The 22,902-nt window shown below is 51.4% G+C and overlaps 1 protein-coding gene across 3 annotated transcripts in view; it reads right to left on the bottom strand.

Annotated features, from left to right (window-relative positions):
• Positions 1-22,902, bottom strand: part of Ush1c (USH1 protein network component harmonin) — a 44,917-nt gene that overhangs the window by 4,006 nt on the left and 18,009 nt on the right. For 2 of the 3 annotated variants that reach the window (XM_021166991.2, XM_029479940.2), the window contains exons 10-23: positions 22,328-22,387; positions 22,120-22,176; positions 21,872-22,014; positions 20,928-20,993; positions 19,804-19,928; positions 15,489-15,538; positions 11,722-11,874; positions 10,431-10,547; positions 9,453-9,935; positions 5,802-5,921; positions 4,741-4,791; positions 2,255-2,296; positions 2,036-2,089; positions 1,641-1,740 (exon numbers count right to left, since the gene is read on the bottom strand). In XM_021166991.2, coding sequence (XP_021022650.1) covers positions 1,641-1,740; positions 2,036-2,089; positions 2,255-2,296; positions 4,741-4,791; positions 5,802-5,921; positions 9,453-9,935; positions 10,431-10,547; positions 11,722-11,874; positions 15,489-15,538; positions 19,804-19,928; positions 20,928-20,993; positions 21,872-22,014; positions 22,120-22,176; positions 22,328-22,387 — 1,621 coding nt within the window. Of the gene's footprint in view, positions 1-1,640; positions 1,741-2,035; positions 2,090-2,254; positions 2,297-4,740; positions 4,792-5,801; positions 5,922-9,452; positions 9,936-10,430; positions 10,548-11,721; positions 11,875-15,488; positions 15,539-16,586; positions 16,649-19,803; positions 19,929-20,927; positions 20,994-21,871; positions 22,015-22,119; positions 22,177-22,327; positions 22,388-22,902 lie in introns of all 3 variants that reach the window. The other variant, XM_029479939.2, reaches the window with a different exon arrangement.

Raw genomic sequence — 22,902 nt, 5'->3', positions numbered from 1 at the left:
TTTCCCTGTGCAGAGGGACTGAGGATAAGTGACTCTCAGTAAAGTCACAAGGGACTCAGGGAATAGCACAGGGCCTCTTTCATCTTTCCCTGACAGACACGGGTGGGACGGGCAGCAAAGCATCCTTCAGGTTGCACAGAAATGGGGGGTGGAAGAGGAGAGTGCCCCATCACAGGAAGTTATGACAGCTGCCTGGGTAAGCAGAAGCCTCTGTGAGCTGAGGTAAAGGCTCCAAGGGGAACTTAGAGGAATCTCTGAAGCCAGGGCCATGGTTGGCAGGTGGAAAGAGTGCCCAGGGCAGCCAGAGTACATTGCCTGCCTTAGTAACTGCTGAAGCCCAGTTGTCAGTGACAAGGGGTCCTTCATTCCAGACTCCTGTCTCAGGCTCGTGTCCTCTGTCCCTCCATCCTAAGCCCCTCTGGCTATGGGGCAGCCTTTTTCTAGCCTGAAAGGATGTGATCCCAGAATTTCCTGCTCTGGCCTAGGATTGAAGGGGACCTGGGCTCTACAAAGCACTCCCGGAGTGCAGAGCCTGAGCTGGTGGCAGAGGCAGCAGTAACAGTGGAGTTCCAGACTCAGGGTTTCAAAGGCTGTCAGGTGAGTGAGCTGACAGCATGAAGCAAGAGACAGCCCGGATCCTGACCCAGTAAATGGTGAGTTCTGGGTTTCCATTTATGTTTGAAGCAGGGTCTCGTGTAGCTCAGGTTGGCCTCAAACTCACCGTGTTGCCTTGAACGTCTACTCCTCGTGCTTCCAGTTCCCATGTGCTGGGACTACAGACACAGGTCACGGATCCTGCTTTATACAATGCTCAGGCTGCAGCTCAGGGCTTCATGCCCGCTAGGTAAGCACTGTGCCAGCTGAGCCACATCCCCAGCCCCAGCATGGGGGAGGGGCAGCGTGTATGGGGGAAGGGATGGCCCTGTGAGAGGGGCCAGGCTGAGGAAGCACCTAGAGGTGCTACCTATACTGGGCACTAAACTAAATGACCGATTTGCCTGGATTCAAGTCCTGCCTGGCATCTGGTACTGGCTGGGGATCCTTTCTCTAAGCTGTAGAATGAGAACCACTATGGTATATACCATACTGATTACTAGGGATTCTAGAATACTGTGATATCCCTAGTCCCAGAGTTGTGGCCAGGTCCACAGACTAAAGCCTGATCTGTGACTCATCCCACAGACCACCCGCTCTGTGAGGATGCTTCTTGCCTGCTCTCTGCATGTTTCCTCTCCCGGGAAGTCCTCCTTCCCTTCCCAGGCTGCACCAGTCAGCTTTGTAGGCTTCACTGTATCCCATACCCTTCCCCCTTCCTGGGTCCTCATGGCTTTGGTTCCACCAGCATTCCCCATCAATCCTTGGCTGAGAGTCCTATGATAAGGCTCTAGGCCCATTTTTGCCACTAACCTGGGAGTCCCTAGAGGGCAGGGTGGCATCTGGGTATGCCACCTCAGGTCCTGGCACCATGGCACAGCCTCAGATAATGGCTGAAACTAGCTTGATGGTTTGCTGGATGGACCTGACATCCTTGAACAACTATGAGACCATCTGAAGCCAAGTGGATGGATGTCTGCTCTCCTGGGGCATCTGGTATAGCCACCACACCATCCCCGAAACAGGCAAAGCCCATCCATACTCACCATGCCTCTCCGCAGCTCCCCCTTCATAAACAGCAGAGACGACCACCTTCCCCACGGGGGAGTCCACTCCGCCCTCCAGGGCCAAGTCTAAAGACCCCTCCTGGGTGGAGGAAAGCAGGTTTCAGGCAGCCACATGGACAGCAGCCTGCAGAGCACCAGGAAGTCTGACAGAGCTATAGGGTGGAGAAGGCACAAGACCATGCAGTACAGAGGCCATGAGAGAGCCATGGGAGAAAGAAGATCTGGGTTGACTACCCCCTACAAGGAGCAGCATCCCCAGGGGATCCAGGAGAGGAGCAGGAACCTGCTAGGTCTCCTAGGAGTAGACTAATCAGGGAACCAAGACGGCAGAGCAGAGAGAATTGGTGACCAGCCTCTGCCCCGTGTCCAGGTACCTTCTTGATTCGCAGAAGCCGGACATCCTTCCCTGCGATCTGCTCAGGCGAGAACTAGAAACAGAAAACCAAAATGGGAACAACTGTGAGCTGAAGGGTGAGAGCATGTGTGGCCTCGATGATGGACCCATTGCACACAGGCAACACACACACACACACAGAACACACACCATGGTTCTCATTGCCCCACCCCGCCTGAGCTGGAGAGTTCCCTCTTACCATGGAGTAGGGGTCAAAGCCTTCTTCGTATTTTCGAAAATCCTGGAGGCAAAGAAAGGGCCTTAGGATGGTGAGACGCGGGCGATGGAGGAACACTGCATATAAGCTCACGCAGGCAGGGCAGAGGGCAAGCGAGCCAGATTCCAGGGGCCAGAGGTGAGCAAGGGGTAGAGAGTAGCTGTGGTTGGGATAGGGGCAGAGGGAGGAGCTTGGCAGCCATAGCGATGGAGTAAAGGGGTGGGGCAAGCAAGAAGCCACAGGAAGTACTTAGAGGAGCCTGTCCCTGTCCCTGCTTTGTTCAGCTGGTGGTGGCCACTGTGGCTCCAGGGATACCACAGGGGTCTGGATGCCTAGGTGGCTGGCCCATGTCTCACAAGAAGTCTCGTTCTGCTGGCCCAAGCTGGCCTTCTACATCGCCACTGGAGGCTGTGACCAGGCCAAAAGAGTGAATCCATGGCTTTCCACTCAGTACTCTGACCTCATGGAGGGGAGCAGGCCTGTCTAAGGGGCTTCTTGGCCTGGAGAACACAGCCACAAAGTACTGAGGAAGGCAAGTGTCAGTCTGTACCAAGGGAAGAAGGGGGTGGGGTAAGAGTAGGAGTAGGAGTCGGACTGATCTAGGAGTTACAAAGCCTCCTTCTCCAAGGGAGATGGAAAGGACATACAGCTCTGGGGCCCGTGCTCGGTGGGGTTGCTGGGGTGAAGTGAGCCAGGTCTTGGAAACATCATGGTAAGAAGAAGCGGGGCGAATCCAGGGCAATTGGTCCAGGGGTCACATACACAGTGAGCCAAACTAGGGTACCCACAGGCCTCAGAAGCCAGGGTGCTAATCCTGAATTAAACCACAGTCAGTCCCCACTGGAAAAATGGCCACACAGTTCCCTAGGCTGCACCAAGTCTCCTCTGAGGACTGCAGGCAGCATTGTGAGTGGGCCAGAGATCCTGCCCCTGCCCAGATTGCAGCTATGAGACACTGGGAGCAAGAATGAGGGCAGCAGTTGGGCCCCTGGATTTCTGCTTGCACCCTTTCTCCCTAGGCTTTTATCTTCCAGGCTGAACCCCCATGAGGCCTTGGATCTGTCTAGCGGTCGGTCTGTGCTTGTCAATCAGCACACAGAACGAGGGACACAGCACATCTAAGCACCAGAGAGGTTACTAGGCAGAATCTGGGACCTATGTCCTTGTCACTAAGAGAGGCCTATCTATCCCTGGTGTTCTTTTTGGAATACTGGGTCATGTAGGCCACACTCCCCTTTGTCAGGCCCTGAATACTATTCTCGGGGATGGCTGGGTGGCAAAATCTGAGACTTGTGAAAAATCTGAGACTTCTGAAACATTACAGCTGGTTTGCCTTAAGAGAGCCATACCCTCTGTTTCGCAAATGGAGAAACTAAAGCCAGAGAGGTGACATTAATGCCTAAGGTCATGAGTCAGAGGAGGAGGCCAAGGGTTTAACTGGATTCTTGAAGCCTTATAATCCCTGTGCTGGTGTCCTTTTGCTTTTGAGAGGTGTTGGTGTCTTCAGCTTTGGGTCCTTCAGGGTCTATTGGGCAAGGGCTGTGCTTTGAGAGGCAGGTAATGTAATGCTCGCGAGCAGATAGCAGAACCAGTGTCCTAGATCTAAATCCAGGGTCTGACACAGCAGGGGTGCTCCATGGCTCCTGTGACTGCCTCACTTCTGTGGCACGGGGAAGACAATAGAGCCCCCCACCCTGTTGAACTTAAGACCCTTGATGAATTTAGAAATGGGGCTTGCCCGGCACACCTTCTAAGGTCTTCTGACCATCTCGGGTCCTGGGCTGTCAGCGGCCTCTTTTACAGACACTCCACCTATGCCTCCTACCCACACTATTTCCTGCCTATCCAGGCTTGTGAGTGGGGGCATTGGAGAGCCTGCTAGCCAGATTGCCTTTGATTTGGGGGGCCTCTTTCAATGGGGATGAAACTGTCAATCCAATAGTTAGCTCTGGATGGAAGCTAACTCTACCCTACCTAACCTAATTCAGATGCCAGCAGGGACTCCCAGATCCCAGCGAAGCCCAGAAAGGTGGAGAAGCCAAGCTGCCACCATCTCCTGAGGCTAAGAAAGGCTGTGGTCTGCTTGGAGCAAGTATAGCCTAAGAAGCAAGGCAGTATCCAGCCCCTCTCCTCCTTCTCTCCAAGGATGGAGTCAGGGCTAATAATCTTAGCCTAGCTAATAATCTTAGCCCTCTGATCTTCTTCCTCCTTGGGCCACCAGAGGGTAGGGGTGGGGAATCCTGCTGATGGCTTTCTCCATCCGTGTTTAAGCTCTGAAAAGCCCTGGGTCCCCTTTTGCTGGGGGTGAGGGGGACACAGAGCAGGCCTGAGGCTTCCCTGCAGATGGTACTTGGGCTACCTTGAAACTGCCAAGACCTAGAGTGAAGGAGGAGGAGTCAGACACAGAGTGAGACGGGTGGGGCAGGATCAGCTATACACAACTACCAGACACACGGGTCTCATTTTACTTGTCTGAATGCTGTCTGATATACCACCATCCTCTTCAGCATCTCCTGCGGCTGCCAGGAATAAAAAGACAGTTCCCCACCGGATGTTAAAAATAGGTATCGTCTGCCCCCTGGCGCCAGGTTCTGGCGCTGCCAGCCTGAGGCTACTGTGTCCCTCCCCAGATAGGCTGATGTTCGGGGACCACTCTAGGCCTCCCACCTTGCAGTTGCTATGAAGCTGCACTGACACCATGTACCATGAACCAGAGAGCACAAGTACCATGAACTCAGCAGGCTGGCCCAGGGCATGACCTTTGCCGTTTGGGGGAGCTGACGGGACAGCAGCTAACGCTCAAAATAAGCACCGGAGTGCCCTGCTCTGACATTTGGGTAGGGTTTCTTGGAAGGGAACATAAGTTCTGCCATGACTGTGCTTCCACAGTGTGAGGCCAGTCAGAGATCGGAACCCTGTGGGGTGCCTGTGAGCCCCAGCTTCCTTCACTGTGGGGACTGGAGTGAGCAGACCTTTCCATTCCCCAGCAGCTGGTTCTAGTGATAGCTGAGAAGTGAAATGAGGTGTGTGCATGGACATAAAGGCTAAAGGCAACCACAGGCATCATTCTTCAGGTGCCACCGGCTCTCTCGGTGACCCGGAACTCACAGAGTAGGCTAGGCTGGCCAGCGAGTGAGCCCCAAGGACCTGCCTGCTTCCTCTGAACAGGGATTACATCATCAAGCTCAACTTTTTTTTTTTTTTTTTTAATGTGAATCCTGGGGCTGAACTCAAGTGCCCATGCTCACACAGTGACCACTGCACCAGCTCAGCCACCTCCCCAGGCTCAACACTGCCATCTTTAGACGGAGCTTCAGGCTGTGTGTGGTCAACGAAAGAACTAGAATTGTACGGGTCCATACCCACTGCAAATAGTGTGGATTCATCCCTTGACCAATAAGAAGGTGACAAGATGACTCAGGATTTGACTGTGTCACATCTCACTTCCCTTCCAGAGGTGTCAGAAACCAGGTGACATGACCCTGGACTGCTGCTCTAGAAGCACCCGGGAGGGACCCAAGGGGCTTACCAGGACCTCGGACTTCACAGCAGGCCTGTAGACGAAGTTGTGTTCCTGGTGGACCATGACGGGTTTGGAGATGGTGGACACGCCAGGGCCTCGTGGAGGCTGTGGGCTTGGGCAGAATGTCTACGGGGGTTAGTTTAGGAGAGACCCATGTGGCGTCATAGGGGATGTGGCCAGGGATAGCCATGGTATGTTTACAAACATGCAAGTCACTCCCATGCACATGAGCCAGCCCGATTCATCTGCTCAGACAGAGGAGGCCTGGGGTAGGCTCGTCACCTAAAGAGAACTCTACGGCCTCAGTGTGGCTGAGTGGCTCTAGGGAATCAACCAGTTGAGTCAGAGGACACACTTTCAAGGCTCCCTCACATTGACCACCCAATATCCCCTTCCTTAAAGGGCCATTTCCCCTGGATATATTCAAGGCCCTGTAGTGTGACACAAGGCAACTCTGGTTCCCAGTGTGTGGGCACAGTATCCAGAATCCCTCAGGTCATCTTCACTCTAACACTTGATTTCCTGCTAAAACATCTTTCATCAGGGCACAGCCCTGTCCCCAAACCCTTTGACTGGTCCCTAGAGACTGTCAACACTATCGTCCTGCCTCCTAACACCCTTCATGAGATTCTCTATCTTCCCACTGTCTCTGTCCCAGACTCCTCAGACTGCCCAACATCAGGCTCTAAGACATCAGGTTCTACTGCCCCGAAGCCATTGCTCCTCCACTTAGCCAGTCCAGTCCTGACATTTCTCCTCCCCAGGACCTCAGACTTCATTCACAGCTGGTCTGTAGACCAAGGTGAGTTCCTGGTGGACCATGACAGGTTTGGACAAGCCAAGGCCTCGTGGAGGCTATGGGCTTGGACAAAATGTCTACAGGAGTTATTTTAAGGCTGGTGAATCAGGCTGGCTCACACTTATCCCAGATATCTGTGGGTCCCCCACCTTCAGACTAGACACTCCCACTAGACTGTCTTGGATAAAGACTATGGCTGTCTGTCTAATGTTAGGTCCCAGTGCCCAGCAGAGTGTCTGGCATATGGTAAGTATTGACTGAATAAACAAACAACTCAACAGCATACTTGGCATGGCATGCAGTGCCTGGCAGATATGGTTCTGGAACCTTCCTTGGGCAGGAGCTGGGTGGCAGGCTCACAGTACCTGATTCTATTACCTAAGGCTAGCTATGCAGACATGTTACCTACATTTCCTGCTGTACACATTGAGAACTTACAAGGGGCACACAGGCAGAGGACTAGGCAGGATGGACGGGATGGAGGCCAGCATAATGAGATAGCTTTGAGTCAAGGACAGTCCGGGTGTTTTGAGATATTCATGGTGGTCCAGTCCTTTAAGGGACTTTATGTGGGGACTTTAATGTTTCTTTACTCCGAACAGGAGCGAACTGTGGCTTTCTTCATTCCTTGCAGAGTTAGAGAGAGTGGAGCCTGTCTCGAGTCTTGACTCAGTATTTGCTAAGATGATCCCTTCCTCCCCCCCCCCATTCATAGTTTTGTTCTAATTTACTTTATTCTAATTTACTTGGTCTAGGGACCCTGACTAGCAGCCATTATTATCTAATGAGCACTGCGCATGCACCTGCAACTCTTTTAAGTCTTAACTCAGAATGCATTCGCTCAGGGTGGAGCTGTAGCTCAGTTGGTAGAGTGGCTTCATGGCACCCACAAGAGCCTAGGGTCAATATATTCAGTGCCACATAACACAGGCAGGTGGCATGTGCCTGTAAGTCCAGCACTTGGGAGGTGGAAGCAGGCATAGCAGAGGCGTAAGGCCATCTTTGGCTACATAATGAGTTCAAGGCCAGCCTAGGCAACATGAGACCCTATTTATTTTTATGATTATTTGTGGGGGATTTGTTTTGTTTTGGTGTCTTACTCTGTAGCCCAGACTGTTCTGAAATTATTGTGTAGATCAGGTTGTACTCACATTCTGTGATCCTCCTGCCTCAGACTTCGGAGTGCTGGGATTACAGACTATATGCCACCCACCTCCCCCTTCATGCATTAACTTGTCTGGTTCTCACAGTAGATAGGTACCATTGCGTTCCTATGCAGTGAGACCAGGGTGTCCAGGCTCACAGAGATGGAGTATCAGGTACCCGAAGTCATTTAGCCAGGGAACAGCAGAATATGATCCATAAGCCAAGGTCTGACTTGTTACTGTCTCCCCTGCCATCACTAGGTTTCTTGCTGCTCTGGAGCCCTTCCTCTGCCCCTCATGTACTGTACCCCTCAAGGTTCAGCTCTAAGTCCCAGCAAGGCAGAGGTATCCTCAGCTGGAGCATGTAGGCTGTGCTAGCGTAGAGAAGACCCATATATATATAGATGCTCTCCCTTCAAAAGTTAAATCCCTGGAAAGTTGCTGCTTGGAATCTTCTTCAGCTCTGCTCCATCTACCAAGAGCTGCAAGGCCTGAGCCTGGCCTCAGATCTCTGAATCAGATTTGTTAGGGAAAAGCTACTGCATATCTTCTGGGGTCACTTACAGAGAAGGATGGGTCCCTCCGTGCCAGGCTAACACAGTCTCTTAAACCTGATGTCTGGTTGAGCTCTGGGGAGATGTTCCCAGAGTGAGGAGACATCTCTCTCCCTATCTGAGGTCTAGGAATCAAGGCCCCACACTAGAGGTCCATAGTATTCCAGTCCACCTGTGATCCTCCAGCCGTGACTGTCAGCCAGTCAGCAGCAGGCACCTGGCATCTCCTTGATGCCCTTGAGTGATCTAATCTACTAAATACACGCTCCCTTTGGGATACTGAGTGGGAGGCCGATGAAAGCCACTGGGGAGGTGCTGCCAACACTGTGCAGCCCCTCATCCTCAGCCCCTCTCCCTGCAGCCCTCACCCCTGCAGCCCTTCACCCCCAGTGGACTGGAGCCTCCTCAGTTGAGTCGGACCTGACCACTGTCTACTAGGCTCAAAAGTCTCACATGGTGCCCAGGGACCGACTCTTCCAAAGCAGTCTTTGAATAAAGATCAATTGATGGGAAATAGATCTTTCTGAAAATACCGCCGCTCAATCTGTCAACATCCAAGAAAAACATTTCTTGTCTTTTAATAGTTGAGAACTTCTAAGAAGTCTCTCATCTTCAGGGTTTCTAACTTGGGTCCCGGCCAGACGTGTCTGACGATTACACACCAGGCCGGTGCTGCCAGCTCGTGTTGTGGGAAAGGCGCTGGAGTGTCCTAAGACTACCCTTTATTTTCAGAGCTAGGTACGCCCCAGCTTTCCCCCACGCACCCCTTCTCCAGTTGAACCAGGGGCTCACTTCCTACACATGAGGACTTCTTGGTCCCTATGAAGACACAGCTGGCTATTCCACACAACCAGAGAGCACTACCCTGCAGGCCACCAGCATTCACTAGCTCAGGGGCTAACATCATCAGAGGCTGCTGACACGGACCTGACAGACTCACTGTTGCTCATTTCATGGCCACAGCAATTCACCATGTAAACACAGGACTTCAAAATCAGTAGAAGGCACACGCATGCAGGACAGCACATGACACCTGGGAAACAGGGCAAGATGCTGTCTCCTCCCATCTCCACTCACCGGGGCAGCAGAGGGCATGGGAAACAGCATCCACCCACACCCCACTTCCTTTGCAAGCACAACATGCAGAATAAAATGGTACCTTTGGGGCGGGTGGGAAGCTCCGCTCAGTGGTGGGGGAGCTGGAGGGCTTCCCACTGTGGGTGTTTGCCTCCCAGTCATCTGCTGGATGGCCTGGGTCCCCAGTGCGGAAGGGGTGGTTGCCCAGGGCCTCTTCTAGTGCTGAGGGCAATGGGCGGGTAGGAGTGAGGTCTTGGGTGGGAATGGATGGAGGGGGAGGAATGGGGATTGGGGGTGGAGTGCGTTGCACCCATGGTGAGGATGAGCTGCTCATGTGACCTGATGAGGGAAGCACAGGGGGCGCGGGAACCTTGGAATGTGGGTTGACGGGTGGAGGGTGGGGCATCACGGGCAGTGCTGAGGGAGTCTTGGGGGGGTAGTAGAACATGTCCAGAGGGATGTCATCCAGGTCAGTGGTGTGGAGGTGGATCCCACCAGCGAATCGTCTCAAGGGTGGGGCCAGAGGAGACACAGAAGGTGGGGGAGGTGGGGGCCCTGTGGTCATCTGGGGGTGAAGAAGTTCTGTCATTATAAACTCCACAGCAAAGCAACAGAAATATTCTGCTCTTTTTCTCTTGCTGCTGGATCCCCATCACTCAAACCAGAACCGTGGGCACTGCCACCCAGCTGCCCAGCTTAGCCAGTAGGTCTGTGAGGGAGTAGTCTAAACACAAGAGAGGTTTGAGCTATAGCCATTTACCCTCTGAAGTAGGACACGTTTGAGATGTTAGGGGACTCTTGGTAACTACAGCAGGGCACAACAAGCCCAGTGGGGACTGTCTCGGTACAGAAGGGACTTGTAGTCATCCAGACAGACTCATCTCCCTTCCTCATGACAGGAGGTGACAGCAGCTGTTAGGGCTGGGCTGTAGCCAGTGAAATGTCCACCAGTGTGGCTGGTGATGATCACCAATGGCCACCATGCCTCCCACTGTCCCCAGAAAGGATTGTTCTGAAGGTGACTGTCAGGAGGGTCCACGTGAAGAGACATTTCTGTTACCTCAGGAATCTCATTCTCAGCAGAGGAAATCTGCTCGAGGCGCGTCTGACAGAGCCTCTCCACCCAATACTGGGTCTTTTCCGATTCCTCAAGGTCTTCCCGCTCAGTCTCAGACACCTGGGACCCAGGACCCATGTCAAAAGGAGGCAACAAAGGGGCACACTGAGTCACAAGGGCAGCCACACACAGAGGCACTGCTTTAGCCCCTCCCCTACCAAATACTGGTTGGTGTGACAACACACAGAAAAAGAACCAGGCTTCTTCCACCTGGACCTTGGATCAGAAAGTAGAAGGTAGAGGCTGGAGTGTCGGCATGACCAGAAAACCTGCAGGGTTCACACATTGCCTGGCAATGCTGGCCCCCAGGATTTGCATCACCCTGAGTCTCTTGGGGTTCTTCCCTAGCCTCTTCAGCCCCCCCCCCCACACCCATGGGTTTAACTTTGCTCTTATTTCCCCACAAGGCTGTCCTGTCCTTAGAAATGCAAGTTCAACCTTATTCTTCATTTTGAAGTTAATCTATTCACGATGCCAGACCTAATAGGCTTTGCATTTCCCAGGGCTTCTCTGGTTTTATAATCTAATCAACCTGGCACTGTGAGTCATAGGAGCATCACAGAGAAGCAGAAAGGATATTGCCTGCAGGCAGGAAGTTCAGGCCAACAATCTCACCCAAGACACAGAAACTGCTGGTGCTGGGAGGTCACTATTGACATGGTTAGTCTTAGATATATCTCCAGGTTATAGAGGTCCAGCCTCGGACACACTGTGTTAATGGGAGAAGCCTCAGACTCTAAGCCTGATCTACTGGAGATAGTTTCAGACTTGACATCTACACTGAAAGGTTAGACCATATACACCAAGAGCCAAGCCAGCTTGGTGAGACTTGGTAGCGAGAGCACCCTGAATGGGGCAGGCGACTGGAAGGCCAAACAAACTTTCAAGAGAGGCAGAGGGGTAAACCTCAGATAGACTGTGAGCCAGAAGACCAGCTCCACTGCCATACCTAGGATGGAAGGGCCTTGCCATAGAGTTATACCTTAGTAGGATAGAGTAAAGGGGGCAGATTCATACATATATCAGTGACTAACCTGAGACCCAGTCAGGGCAGGGAGGCTAGCCTCAGACCCAGCCCCTAAACCAGGAGACTAGTGTTAGTCTCAAACATGCACTTAAGCTAGAGTTGGCCTTAGATGATCCTGGGGCGGGGGGCAGCCTCACTCTCTGGACTCCATCTGGCCCTTGGAGGTATGCTGGGGGAGTGAGCTGTGTCCCGGGACAGTGCACACACCTCCTGGGCCAGCCGATTGATCTTCAGCTGCTTCTCCTTCTCCAGCATCTCTTCCTTCTCTTTGTAGAGCTTTTGTTCAAACTCGAGTTCCTTCTTGTTCTTCCTCAGGTCCTGCAGGCTATCGTACTTGGCTTTCTTCTTCTCCTTTGCTTTCTGAGCAGAATGAGCATTGTGCATGTGGTAAGAGGGTCACTGTTTAGGTGGCATTAGGACTAACACAGGACAGCAAACAGGGCATGCAGTTCTGACAAGACAAGGCTGCCAGCCGCAGTGAGCCCCACTCCCAGCTCTGTCCTACCACAGTGGGCGTCAGACTCAGGCTGAGGTCAGGCAGGCCATGGATGCCCATTGGAGAGCGGGAGACATACTCCCTCATCCGCCAGAACTGGCTGACTGGCTCACTGACTAGCTGTGTGACCTTTTGGCTAAGTTCTGTAACCCAGCTAGGCCTGGACTCCCCACATCTCTAAAGTGGGAGAAATAGCTGATCCAGGTTTCCAGTTAGTGCCCATGAAACACCATGAAAGGGCTTTGGAGTTCTTTCTAGCAAAAGGCATTGCATTTACTTCCTAGGACCTGGGTGCTTGCCTTCCCTGGCAGCAAGGGGTGGGGGAATGGTTCCTGTTCAGATGCCAGAGATGCATCCTGGGAGGTTCCAGAAAGTCTGAGTGAGCTGGTTAACCTGATGTGCAGAGGTCATCTGTCATGGTCTATACGTGGGGTTTTAAGCCAAGCATACTGGATGCTCTACACGTCATCACTTAGAGAGTCCAGAGCCAGGGTTCCCTCTAAACTGGGGGTTTATCTGAAGACTCTGGGACTGGGAGATGCAGGGTCAGGCTAAAGTCAAAGCTTAGACAGGTGAAGTCCCTTCCACAAAGTCAGACATCTAGGAAGTGATGCAGGCTCAGACCTGCATCCTCCAGGTCTCAGGTTGCTACTGAGCTCAGATAAGCAGGGGAGAAAGGGACACAGCAGATGGGAGATCACTCCCATCACACAGCAGGGAGCACAGAGCCAGCACTCAGAAGAGTATGCAGAGAAAGTCAACACTCAGGGTGAGTTCCGGAATAATTGCATCTCTACCTACCAAGGTTTCCTGCTTTGCTGCTCTGAATCAGCTTAGAGTCCAAGGCCCGGAGTGAGGACCTGAACTTCCCAGCAATGGATGCAAACCTTTCATGTCAACCTAGGGTAGTAAGTGTCTACAGACCTTTGATGCACTCATCTTGACTCAACTGAAGACAACCTTATCTCCAATAATGGCTAATATGCTTTGGAAATGCTGGTTTCTGGCACCCATGTCTAGAGTGGCCCACAACATCTCAAAGAGGAGATTCTCCTTCCTTCAATTCTGCTCAGTTCATGGCCTACACTGCTCACCAGGCCCCTAGCTCAGCTCAGAGTCAAATGCTCACACCATGCTGTAGGTTCAGATGCCAGTCCTCAAGAGGAACCAGAAAGGGTCTGCTCAGTGGCCACCAGCTTAAATAAGGTCATGGCGCCCTCAGGGGTCACCGAGATAAGAATGGCCATTCTATTGATTAGAAAACGAAACCAAACCTACAATGATGTCTAGATTTCACAGCCAGAGTGAGCTCCTGAGAAGGGCAGTGACAGATCCTGCGTCACCCTCAGTAAAGGGTATCTGTTGACAGATGGAGATGGGCAAACCTCCACAGAGCACTGCCCGTGAGCAACTGTACCCCCTCTACAGACAACTTAGCGGCCCGTGAATCTGCCTTCCCTGCCAGCCTAAGAGTTCCTGTACATCTGGCTAAGCATGCTACCATGCACAAGTTTTTATGTGGATTCTGGGATCTGAACTCAGGTCCTTACACTTGGGAGGCAAGTGCTTTACTCACTGAGCCATCTCCTCAGCCTCAGCTCACTAATTATGAGTCCTCCATAAACATGAATTGGTGGCATTGAACTGAGAACACTCATTTCCAGGACAGGGCTAGGAGGCATGACATCTCTCCTTTCATGTAAAGGGTTTGACTACTGATGCCCACGGCTGTGGATACACCTTTGTATTCCTTAGCTCCAGCTACCAAGAAACACGCCATGTTCAGCGGCTCTGGGCAGGGTGATGATGGGTTTCCGGATCTGGTGTGAGGGATGAGCTTGTGTTGTCTTATTGATCGTCAGTTATATTCATAGGTTTCCATCGAGGCTGAGAGGAGAAATTCTATCGACCGACCAACAACTGTTCTCCTTGGGAAGTGAGAGCGGAAACCAAAATACCTGCTGTTTCCATCGTGACAATGAAACCAATAACGAGGACTTTAGCCTGACCCCATCACTAAGAGCAACTTCCAAGGAATGGGGTTTGTGTGTGTAGAGCATTCCAGCTCATTTGCATTTCCATAGTTATTTATGTCTGGAAAAAACATGCCCTATCCATTTGTACTAATTATTTTCCAGTAAAATCTCTCTCTCTCTCTCTCTCTCTCTCTCTCTCTCTCTCTCTCTCTCTCTCTCTCTCTCTCTCTCTGTGTGTGTGTGTGTGTGTGTGTGCATACACATGTGAGATATATATATATATACATACATATATATATATATATATCACATGTCCAAGCACTGGTGTATGGAATATGTTGTTTTCTTTAGCCAAGGTCTAATAGAGACTATAATGGGAAGAACTGGCAGTCTATCTCCATGAGATTCCCCCTCAGAGTCCAGCCTCTAGCCTGAAGCTAGGATAGCTACAAACATATCCCAATACAAAACCCATAAACTTACTTAAAACAATATATTATTTTTGAAAGGCGTTGTAACTCAATTGTATGGGAACTTTGTAGATGTCAGTGCCATGTCACAATGTCAAAAGGTTGGACATGACTTCAAGCCATGGAATTAGCTTGTGACACAGAGGCCACAGTCCTAGGAGACCACACACTCTCTGAGATCAAAACAGGGTAAAAAGGGGTCCTTCGGGAGCTGTAGCCTAAGCCTGCTCACTGCTGTGGAATTCTGCGATCCCAGGCACATGTGTGTCAGGAATCCCGCTGCTACTATGTAAGGCGCATGTGGTGGGCAGTATCGCAAGCTCATGCTGCTGCCACAGCCCTGCTTCCCAGGGCCCTTGCTAGAAAGAGCTGAGCTGGGTCAATGAGTTCACTCAGATTTATGCCGGCAGCCTGATTTCTAAATACCAAGCCATCTTGAATGTCTAACATGCAGGACAGATATTAAGCGTGGCATTTTCATAATCAAATACTGATGAAATTTAGTAAGACAAAAGATGAGTATTTTATGGGGCCTGGAGATAGTATAATGAGATTTAGAGAGAAAATTAAAGGTCTTAGGGAATGGAAAGATACATAATCCTAGCCCTGGGCAGAGATAGGTCTAGGCCATAGATGGCATTAGTATGGCTGCATTCCCAGACCGGGGTGCCAAATTCCACACAAGCTACATCTGGCAGGGTCATCATGAACTGTTTTATGTCACCCACCCTGCTGTTTTACCCCACCTATCCCAGGCTTCTGGTGATGGCTCTGGTCCTGCTTGGCATAGCAAGTCTGAAGCTGCTTGCTCCCGACCAAGGCCATCAGAGCCACCCAGGGCTTAGGCAAGCCTCATGCTAAGAATGCTTGCTTCCCCTCTCCTGACACCTTTATCATGGCATCCCTGCCGGTCATCAGAAGACAGGGATCAAAAGGTCAACTTTGAAACTTGAGGCAAAAAAAATGGACAGAAAGGATCACAGCTCACATCAAACTCAGCATCACACAGTGCCTTGCTCAGGCCTGTCCTACCTTCCGGATGGTTGGGAATTTGCCATCATAACGGTAAAACCACCCAAAAGCTACAATGACAGAAAGACAAACGATGAGATGCAGTATCCACAGGCAACAGTTGGGGGTTGCGTTCCCAAGGTATGTGTGGCTTTGTAAAACCCAACAGCAAGATCATGCCCTTTGGCCCACTTTCCCCTCACCTGGTGATGGATCTAGGCCAAAGCAGACTAGAGACCACTTGTGTACCATCCTGATTCCCAGGGTCAAGGTCACTGTCAATGTATCTCCCCCAGAACACTGGCTTCTGAAGTTCATGCCAGAAAACCAGCAAGATTGTCTTTGTGGAAAGACATGCTTTTCCAAATCACAGAAGTGAGCACAAACACAAAGGCCCATGGAAAGAAAAAAAAAAAAAAAAAAGCACACTCCCTAAGCTGATGCCTGCTTTCCACATCTAAGAAATGGCTTCAAACAAAAGGCAGCTTGAGCCTCTGCCTGGAACCACTGCCAGAAAGAGTCAAAGTATCTAAGAGCACAGACCGCAGCCCCTCTTTTAATACCAAAGAAAGGCAGTCATTCTGGAAGGTTCTGGAAGGGCAGTTGTGGTAACAGCAAGCAGGAGATAAGCTTCCAGAAAGCAAATCCCCTGCCCAGGTCAGATAAACAAGTCATAGTCCCCTTGCCTGGGCAATGGCACAGTGGGGCAGCACCCCAGACCTGAGCCATCAAGGCTAGAGTTAATAGCCCATGCTTAGCTGTCTGTGCTGTTGAGCTCAGACTTAGAGCAGGCACACCAGCTCAGAGGGAAGGGGCTAGGGAGTCAGTACTATGGGAGAGGCCAGAGCAGTAGGGTGGGAAACTTGAGTGGGTAATATTTAAATATTTGAGCCAGTGGTTCCCCCATATTGGCACATGCCCGATAAGTTTTCAGCCTAGCCATGAATCTTGTCCCTAAAGTTTAGTTCTCAGTGCATGGACCAAGCCTGGAGCATCCTCACAGACCCCAGGGGTTCCCACCATGGTCCAGCTCTTTCAAGCTGGTTCTTTACTATATCCAAAGGAGACAGGCAGAGCAAGCAGGGCAGCCAAGCCAGGGAGCAAAGCATGGGTGCCAACCTGCTGTCTCTGCTCCTTTGTGCTTCCATCCAAGTGGTCTGCAGGCTCCACTCCCTGATCATCTACCCAGGGGAAAAGAAGGGCAAGCCAGTGAACCAAGGGGCTTCAGAAAAGAGCTCTCTAGGTGTCTGGGAACCCGTGACTAGTTGTCTCGAGGAAGCTGTGGGGTCAGGGGCAGCAGCAGGGCTCAAGTGCTAGGTCTCCTTGCTCTGGTGTGTACACACAGTGCTTTGAACTTTAGTAGCTTTAACTTTTCTGTCTGTAAAATGGGCTAACAGTAGGGTCCTCCGATCTGACATCAGCATGAGAACTGTTTTATAGGGAATAGGGTTGAAAGTTGGAGGTGCAGGGAGAAGACTGGCAATCTCTGAGAATTATCTACTTCCGGAGGAGAAGGGCTTTTCATGGGAGAATGGATCTTTTTACTCCTCACTCCCCTAGGGGCTCTGCATCCTCTGGGAGAGTTATCTGAGCTATGTGGGCAGCAGCTGAAGGCTGGGACTCCCAGGGAGGTGACATACACAGGGAATGTGCCGTTAGGATAACAGGAGTCTCAACACCATGTGGAAAACCAGCTATACACTCCAGTTATTTACAACCTGGTTCCTGGCCTCTCTGGGACACCAGCAGGAAGTACAGAAGCCTGCTTGTTAACTGTTTTGATATTTCATAATGTCTCCTTTCTCAGGCTGGGCATTCAGTTGCTTTGCTGTCAGCTCCAATCACATTTACTAGACAAAGGCACCACCAACTTTCAAGTCATGGGTCTGTTGGATGGGTAATAACTGAGGGTGTCCTTGAGGGAGAAGGGACAATGATGTCTCATTAAAGTCCCTCATCTTCTAACTAAGAGGGGGAGTCCTTCATGAAAAACTCCCTCTCCTTCCTCACACCCTGCCGTTAAGCTAAGGAAGGGTCTTTTGGCATCTCTGGAATGGTATGTCCTAGCTCTGAGTGCTGGGCAGTGTTGTGTGTGGCTGGCCAGCCATGGCTAGTCGGCTGAGGTAGCTGTCATAGCCCCATGGGGGACCAGGTTTGGGAGAGCTGCCAATGCTGTCTCCATGCTTAGGCTGCTTCTTGACCTAAGATCAGGATGTTCCAGGCTCTTCTCTGGTTGCTCAAAAAGGTAGAGCCCATTCCTCACAGGCATGGAAGCCTGTGTCAGAGCTAGCTTGTTGGCTATAGGTTGAATGGAGGTCAAGGAGGAGCTGTCTGGGGGAGTTTCTGCTGGCTCTGCAACCTTCCTTTACCTCTGGGGCTCTCTGTAGACGGGGCAGGTGAGAAACAGAATGGACCTTCTCAGAGGCCTGGCTGCATTTGTGGACCAGCCCTGAATACTGTCATCTATAAATACTGCCAACTTGGCGAGATCTAGAAGCGCCTATATGGCAAAGGGCTGGGTGTGCCTGTTCTAGATTAGGTTAACTGAGGTGGGAAGTCCTGTCCTCACGTGGGAGGATTCCATGGGCTGGGTACCAGACTGAATAAAAAGGATCGTGTGTGTGTGTGTGTGTGTGTGTGTGTGTGTGTGTCTTCACTATGTTCATGATGTGACCAGCCACCTCATACTGTGAGTCAAAGCAAACTGTTCCTTCCTTAACTTGTTTTGGTCACAGCAACAGGAGAAAGAGCAGACAAAGGGCTAATGCCTGCGTGTGAAGACAGCCAGCTGCCCAGCCGTCCCAGGTGGGTAGAGGACTCAGTCATCAACTGAGCTTGGGTTTTGCCTCAGGATAGCCTAGCCCGAGTAAAAGGAACACTCTTGTCCTCTTATTCAGGAAAATTAAAAAGCATTAAATAAATAGCTAGGCTTGTGAAAGGGCTTTTATTTTCCACAATCCCTGAGTCTGTGAAGCCCTGAGACCCAGTTTCTAGAAGCGTACCACACTCACTCAGATTACCTTTGTGAGAAGCAATTAAAATCGATTTCTCTCCTTCTGAAGCTCCCATTTCACTCACAAGAGAAACTAGCTCCTGTCTAAAATACGAATTACTCTCTGGAAATTTGTCTCAGGCTACATCCTCGGCAAATTCAGACTAGCGTAGGGGAGGCTGATGAGAGAGTGCTTTGTCGTCCCTGAGAGATGAGACCTGTGCCCTGCTGCCAGGAAGGAACGCACTAGGGGGAGAGTGAAATGGAGGAATCTAGAAGTCGTGCACGTCTGTTTTGTTGTTGGCAAAGGGGCTTCCCTATAAAGGCACAGGTGGGAATCTGGAGTTGGGTGAGTTAGCTAGACCTCCATGGCAATGTGGAACCTTGGATCTGGGGTCCAGGGATATTTCCACCCAGAGGTTCCCACAGTCTAGGCTGAGCACAAGAATGTTATTGACCTGCCCGTGTCATATAATTAGAAAGAGATAGGGCGTGGGAGTGAAGACCCAGCCAGGAACGAGGGACTTGAGATGGCCATGGGCTACACTGTTTGAAGCAGCTCTCCTCCACCACCTCCTGGTGGGTGGGGCTGAGAGCAGGTGGGTGGGGCTGAGAGCAGGTGGGCGGGGCTGAGAGCAGGTGGGCGGTCTGAGAGCAGGTGGGCGGGCTGAGAGCAGATGGATGGGGAGCTTCTGATGGAGGCCTGAGCTGAAGCTGGAGGAAGAACACGTGACACGTGACTGCTAAAGCAGAGATGGGAAGGGCAGGGGGAGCTTAGGCCCAGCATTGCACAATCCCCGGTCTCTAGTGGGTACATGGCGGGTCTCATGCTCCTTCCTCTGCCTCCATTGTCAGAGTAACAGTGGAGGGAAAGTAGGTGATGGGCCACTTTGACCAGTTCCTCCCTAGCTGCCTGTCAACCTTGCACTACCAGAGATCTACTCTCTCTTTCTCGATGTTGGTTTCAACCCAGCCCAAGTTCAGAACCAGGCCAGAAGACACCACGACATCCACCAAGCTCGGGTAGTCATCCTATAAACCAATTCCACATCCACCAAGCTCTCTGTCCCCTCTGCAGCATCTATGTCATTCGGTACAGTGAGGGAGCTGGTACATGAACCAGACAGATCCCCCACTCCAGACAAGGAAGGAGAGCAGACTCTCCTACTACGAGGCTTTAGCTGATGCTCATCCACTCACACTGCCTCTCCTGAGGGAAACGCAGCCCAGACAGCCCTGGGATAGTCACCTGGGAAGGTGGATGAGTGGAGGAAAACTGTATTTCTATCTAGCACCCTTAGCCTCAGGCCCTGGAAGGGCCCATCCCGGACAGGTCATACATACACTTGGGCTTGCGAAGGGGCACTGGGTGCACCTCTGCGGTGATGGTCTTAGGCAGAACGAGCTGCTCCTTTGAACCCCAGTCTTCTTCCCACTGCTTCTTAAACTTCTCTTCCTCCTCCGAGATCCTGAAATGAGACCCCCTGTGATTGATGGCAGAACCTTCAGGGGCTCACCTCTTGCTGCCAGAGGACCCCCTTGGGAAGGGAGGCCTCATGGCTCTAGCCATGAAAGAGGACCACCACTGCAGTGGAGTGTCAAAGCGGAGTGTGCACACAGCTTCAGCAATACGCTCTGGTTCCACTGAGACAAAGGGCTTGCTTAGAATTATAGATGGGTGGTGAGGATCTCGAGCATAGCAGGTGGCTTGCCACACTCCCAGGAGCATGATCAGGTCCAGTGCTAAGAACAGGCTGAACCTGCACTGAGGGTTGTTCTACCTTGTATGGAACAAAAGCTTCAGGCTGTGCCTTGCCCTGAGTGAGGAGTCTATTATGCAAAGCAACATTTGTCTCTGTTTGTTTTGAGTAAAAATGCAGAGGTGGGATGACTTGGCAATGTGTTTGTGCTTGTAGACACGACCACTACCACGTGTCCAGGGCTATCCGTGGTAGCTCCCCCTAAGAGTAAAGAGGTACCACCATAAACCTACCAAAGTAGGCTGGAAATATATGGGTATTTGGGTGTTTAGAGTGAACCCTGAAACTCACCCAGTATACTAGAATAGTGAAGGGAGCAACACCCCAACCTGGACCCCATAAAGAGAAGGACACGTGACACTGTAATGGCGACAGTTCCATTCCTTGGTCATCCGACCATCCAGTGTATGTCAAATGACTGACGCGCATCAAGGAACTGACAGCCAGACAATTCTCACCTGTCCCTGGGGCTTCTGCTCATCCATTGCTGTGAGGCATGTAATATGATGTGTGGGTGTAATAATAGTAACTATGGTCACGAGAAAGGAGGGAGATTGGAACTATTGGGTGGATTTGAGCCAATGAAGTCAATGCATTGTGGATTTCGTGTGATTCTATATGTCGTAGAATGACAGGTGTGTCTGTTTCTGACTACACGTGCTCAGCACACACAGCCATGGGCACTCGGGCTGGACCCCACACACTCACTGTTCCATCTCCTTCCGGTATCTCTCATTCTCCTCGGCAGCCTTCTGGGCGATCTCCTTTCTCCTCCTGAAACACAGATAGAGGTTTGCTGGTGTGAGTCTCTGCACAGAGCGCTCGCTAACTCTCCCTGTGCCCGACTCCTGATTTGAGAGACATTTTCAATGTTCTCTGCCGTCCACCTTCCAGAGATGCTGGAACTGTGGGTGTGGTTCTGTGAAGTCTAGGCCCCGTGGTCCTGGGTAATTTCATCTGGTGCTTCTGGGCGGGGATCCTGTGCCACTGGGGCAGGCGGCAGGGGCACCTGAGGACCAGCTCCTGTGCGAAGGTAAAGCTCACCAGCTAATTCTGTGACGGAGGAGAGGGAGTGGCCTTCTCTTCCCTTTTCCAAACACTTAGTAAGCACCCAAACTGGGTCAGGATTGGTAGGCTGACACTGGTTTTGATTTTTGAGTTGCTTATCCAGTTGCTTTTCTCAGTCTATTTCAAACACGCAGGGGTGGGGCTTATCACCACAATTAGGAGACCCCATGGTGACTGCCAGGCTCCTGATCCAGACTGCTTCCTCCCAGCCTGGCCTCCTAGGATTCTGAACATAGGCAGCTTCAACTTACAAAGACTCAGCCTTCTCACCTATTTAATGGGTTGATGCTCTCTGCCTCCCAGGGATACCATGGGAGCTAAACTAGCAACATAAACGAAGTCCTGAATACAATGAGACACAATAGGCAGGTGGGTGCTCACTATGGCTGGCAGGAGCCTCTCTTGTATAGTACTGGTGTCTGAAAGCCAGGTCTCCTTAGCAAGGAACCAGGCTTTCTAAGGAACTAGATGGACACCTATTCTAGCACTGAGAGCACAACCGAAAGAATTCAAATGGGCCAGGCCAAACAGGCAGAAGTCAGTTGTGTCTGGTGTGGAATGTAGGTCCCCAGCTGGCCACTCACTGGCGCTCCATCTCCTGCTGCTCCTGGAGGATCTTGTTGGACTCCATGGCCAGCCGCTTCTGCATGAGGAGTTCCTGCCGTTGCAGCTCACGCTGCCGTGCCTCCTCCAGCCGTTCCCGGTCCGTCATGAACAGCTCCCGTCCCTGTCAGGGGTGGGAAGGGAAGCTCAGGCCCTGGGGAATATGAGCATCCTCTGCTACAGCGTTGGTCAGGAGTACTGGGGGGCTATCGCTGCATGCTGGACTTACGGCTCCAGCAACGATGGAGATGGTCAGGCTGCGGCTGCTCTTCAGGACATTCACAGCCTGTGGAGGGAGGCAGGGGGATGGTCAGTTGGGACCTGGCACTCAGATTGGAGCAGTGCAGGCCTAGAGCATAAGGATCTCAGTCATTGTGGCACTGGCTGGAAGAAGTGTGTGGAGAGGAGATACAGCAGGTGAGGACATTACATCTCACCTCCTTGTGGTCCAGGTTGGTGAAGTCTATGCCGTTGACTTCCACAATCTGGTCTCCTGTCTGGGAGAGAAAGAAAAAAGGGTCAGTGTATGTGTGTGTGTGTGTGTGTGTGTGTGTGTGTGTGTGTGTGTAATCCCTACGTTCATCTACAGGAAGGTCTCCTGGCATGTTAAACACATAGGCCAGTGATCCCACAGCCACATTCTTTTTTGAGTTAACAGACCAGGTGGCAAGCTCTGACAGGGCTCTTCTGGGAGGGCCCCAAGCTCATCCTGGCACCCCTCCATTCCATAATGGTCTTATTGGCTATCACATATCATGTTATTAGAAGTTAATATCTGTTGCTATGTTATAATATTTCCTTTACAAGGTTTAGTTAATGGACACAGGAGGCTTTGGACTTCCCATATAGTGTAGGCTATGTTGGACCCTCAGTAGAGTAACAGTCACAGCTGACATTTATTGATCAATGTTATGTGCCTGGCAGCCTAAATGCTCACTTCATTTACACAACAACACTGGAAGGAAGGTTCTAGGATCCTTATCTTGTAGGTGAGGAATTCATCTCAAAAAGT

The sequence above is a fragment of the Mus caroli genome, unplaced genomic scaffold, assembly GCF_978045245.1.
Source record: "Mus caroli unplaced genomic scaffold, Mus_caroli_1 scaffold_8, whole genome shotgun sequence".
In the NCBI taxonomy this organism is placed as follows: Eukaryota; Metazoa; Chordata; class Mammalia; order Rodentia; family Muridae; genus Mus; species Mus caroli.
This window is presented reverse-complemented; position numbering and strand designations above follow the sequence as displayed.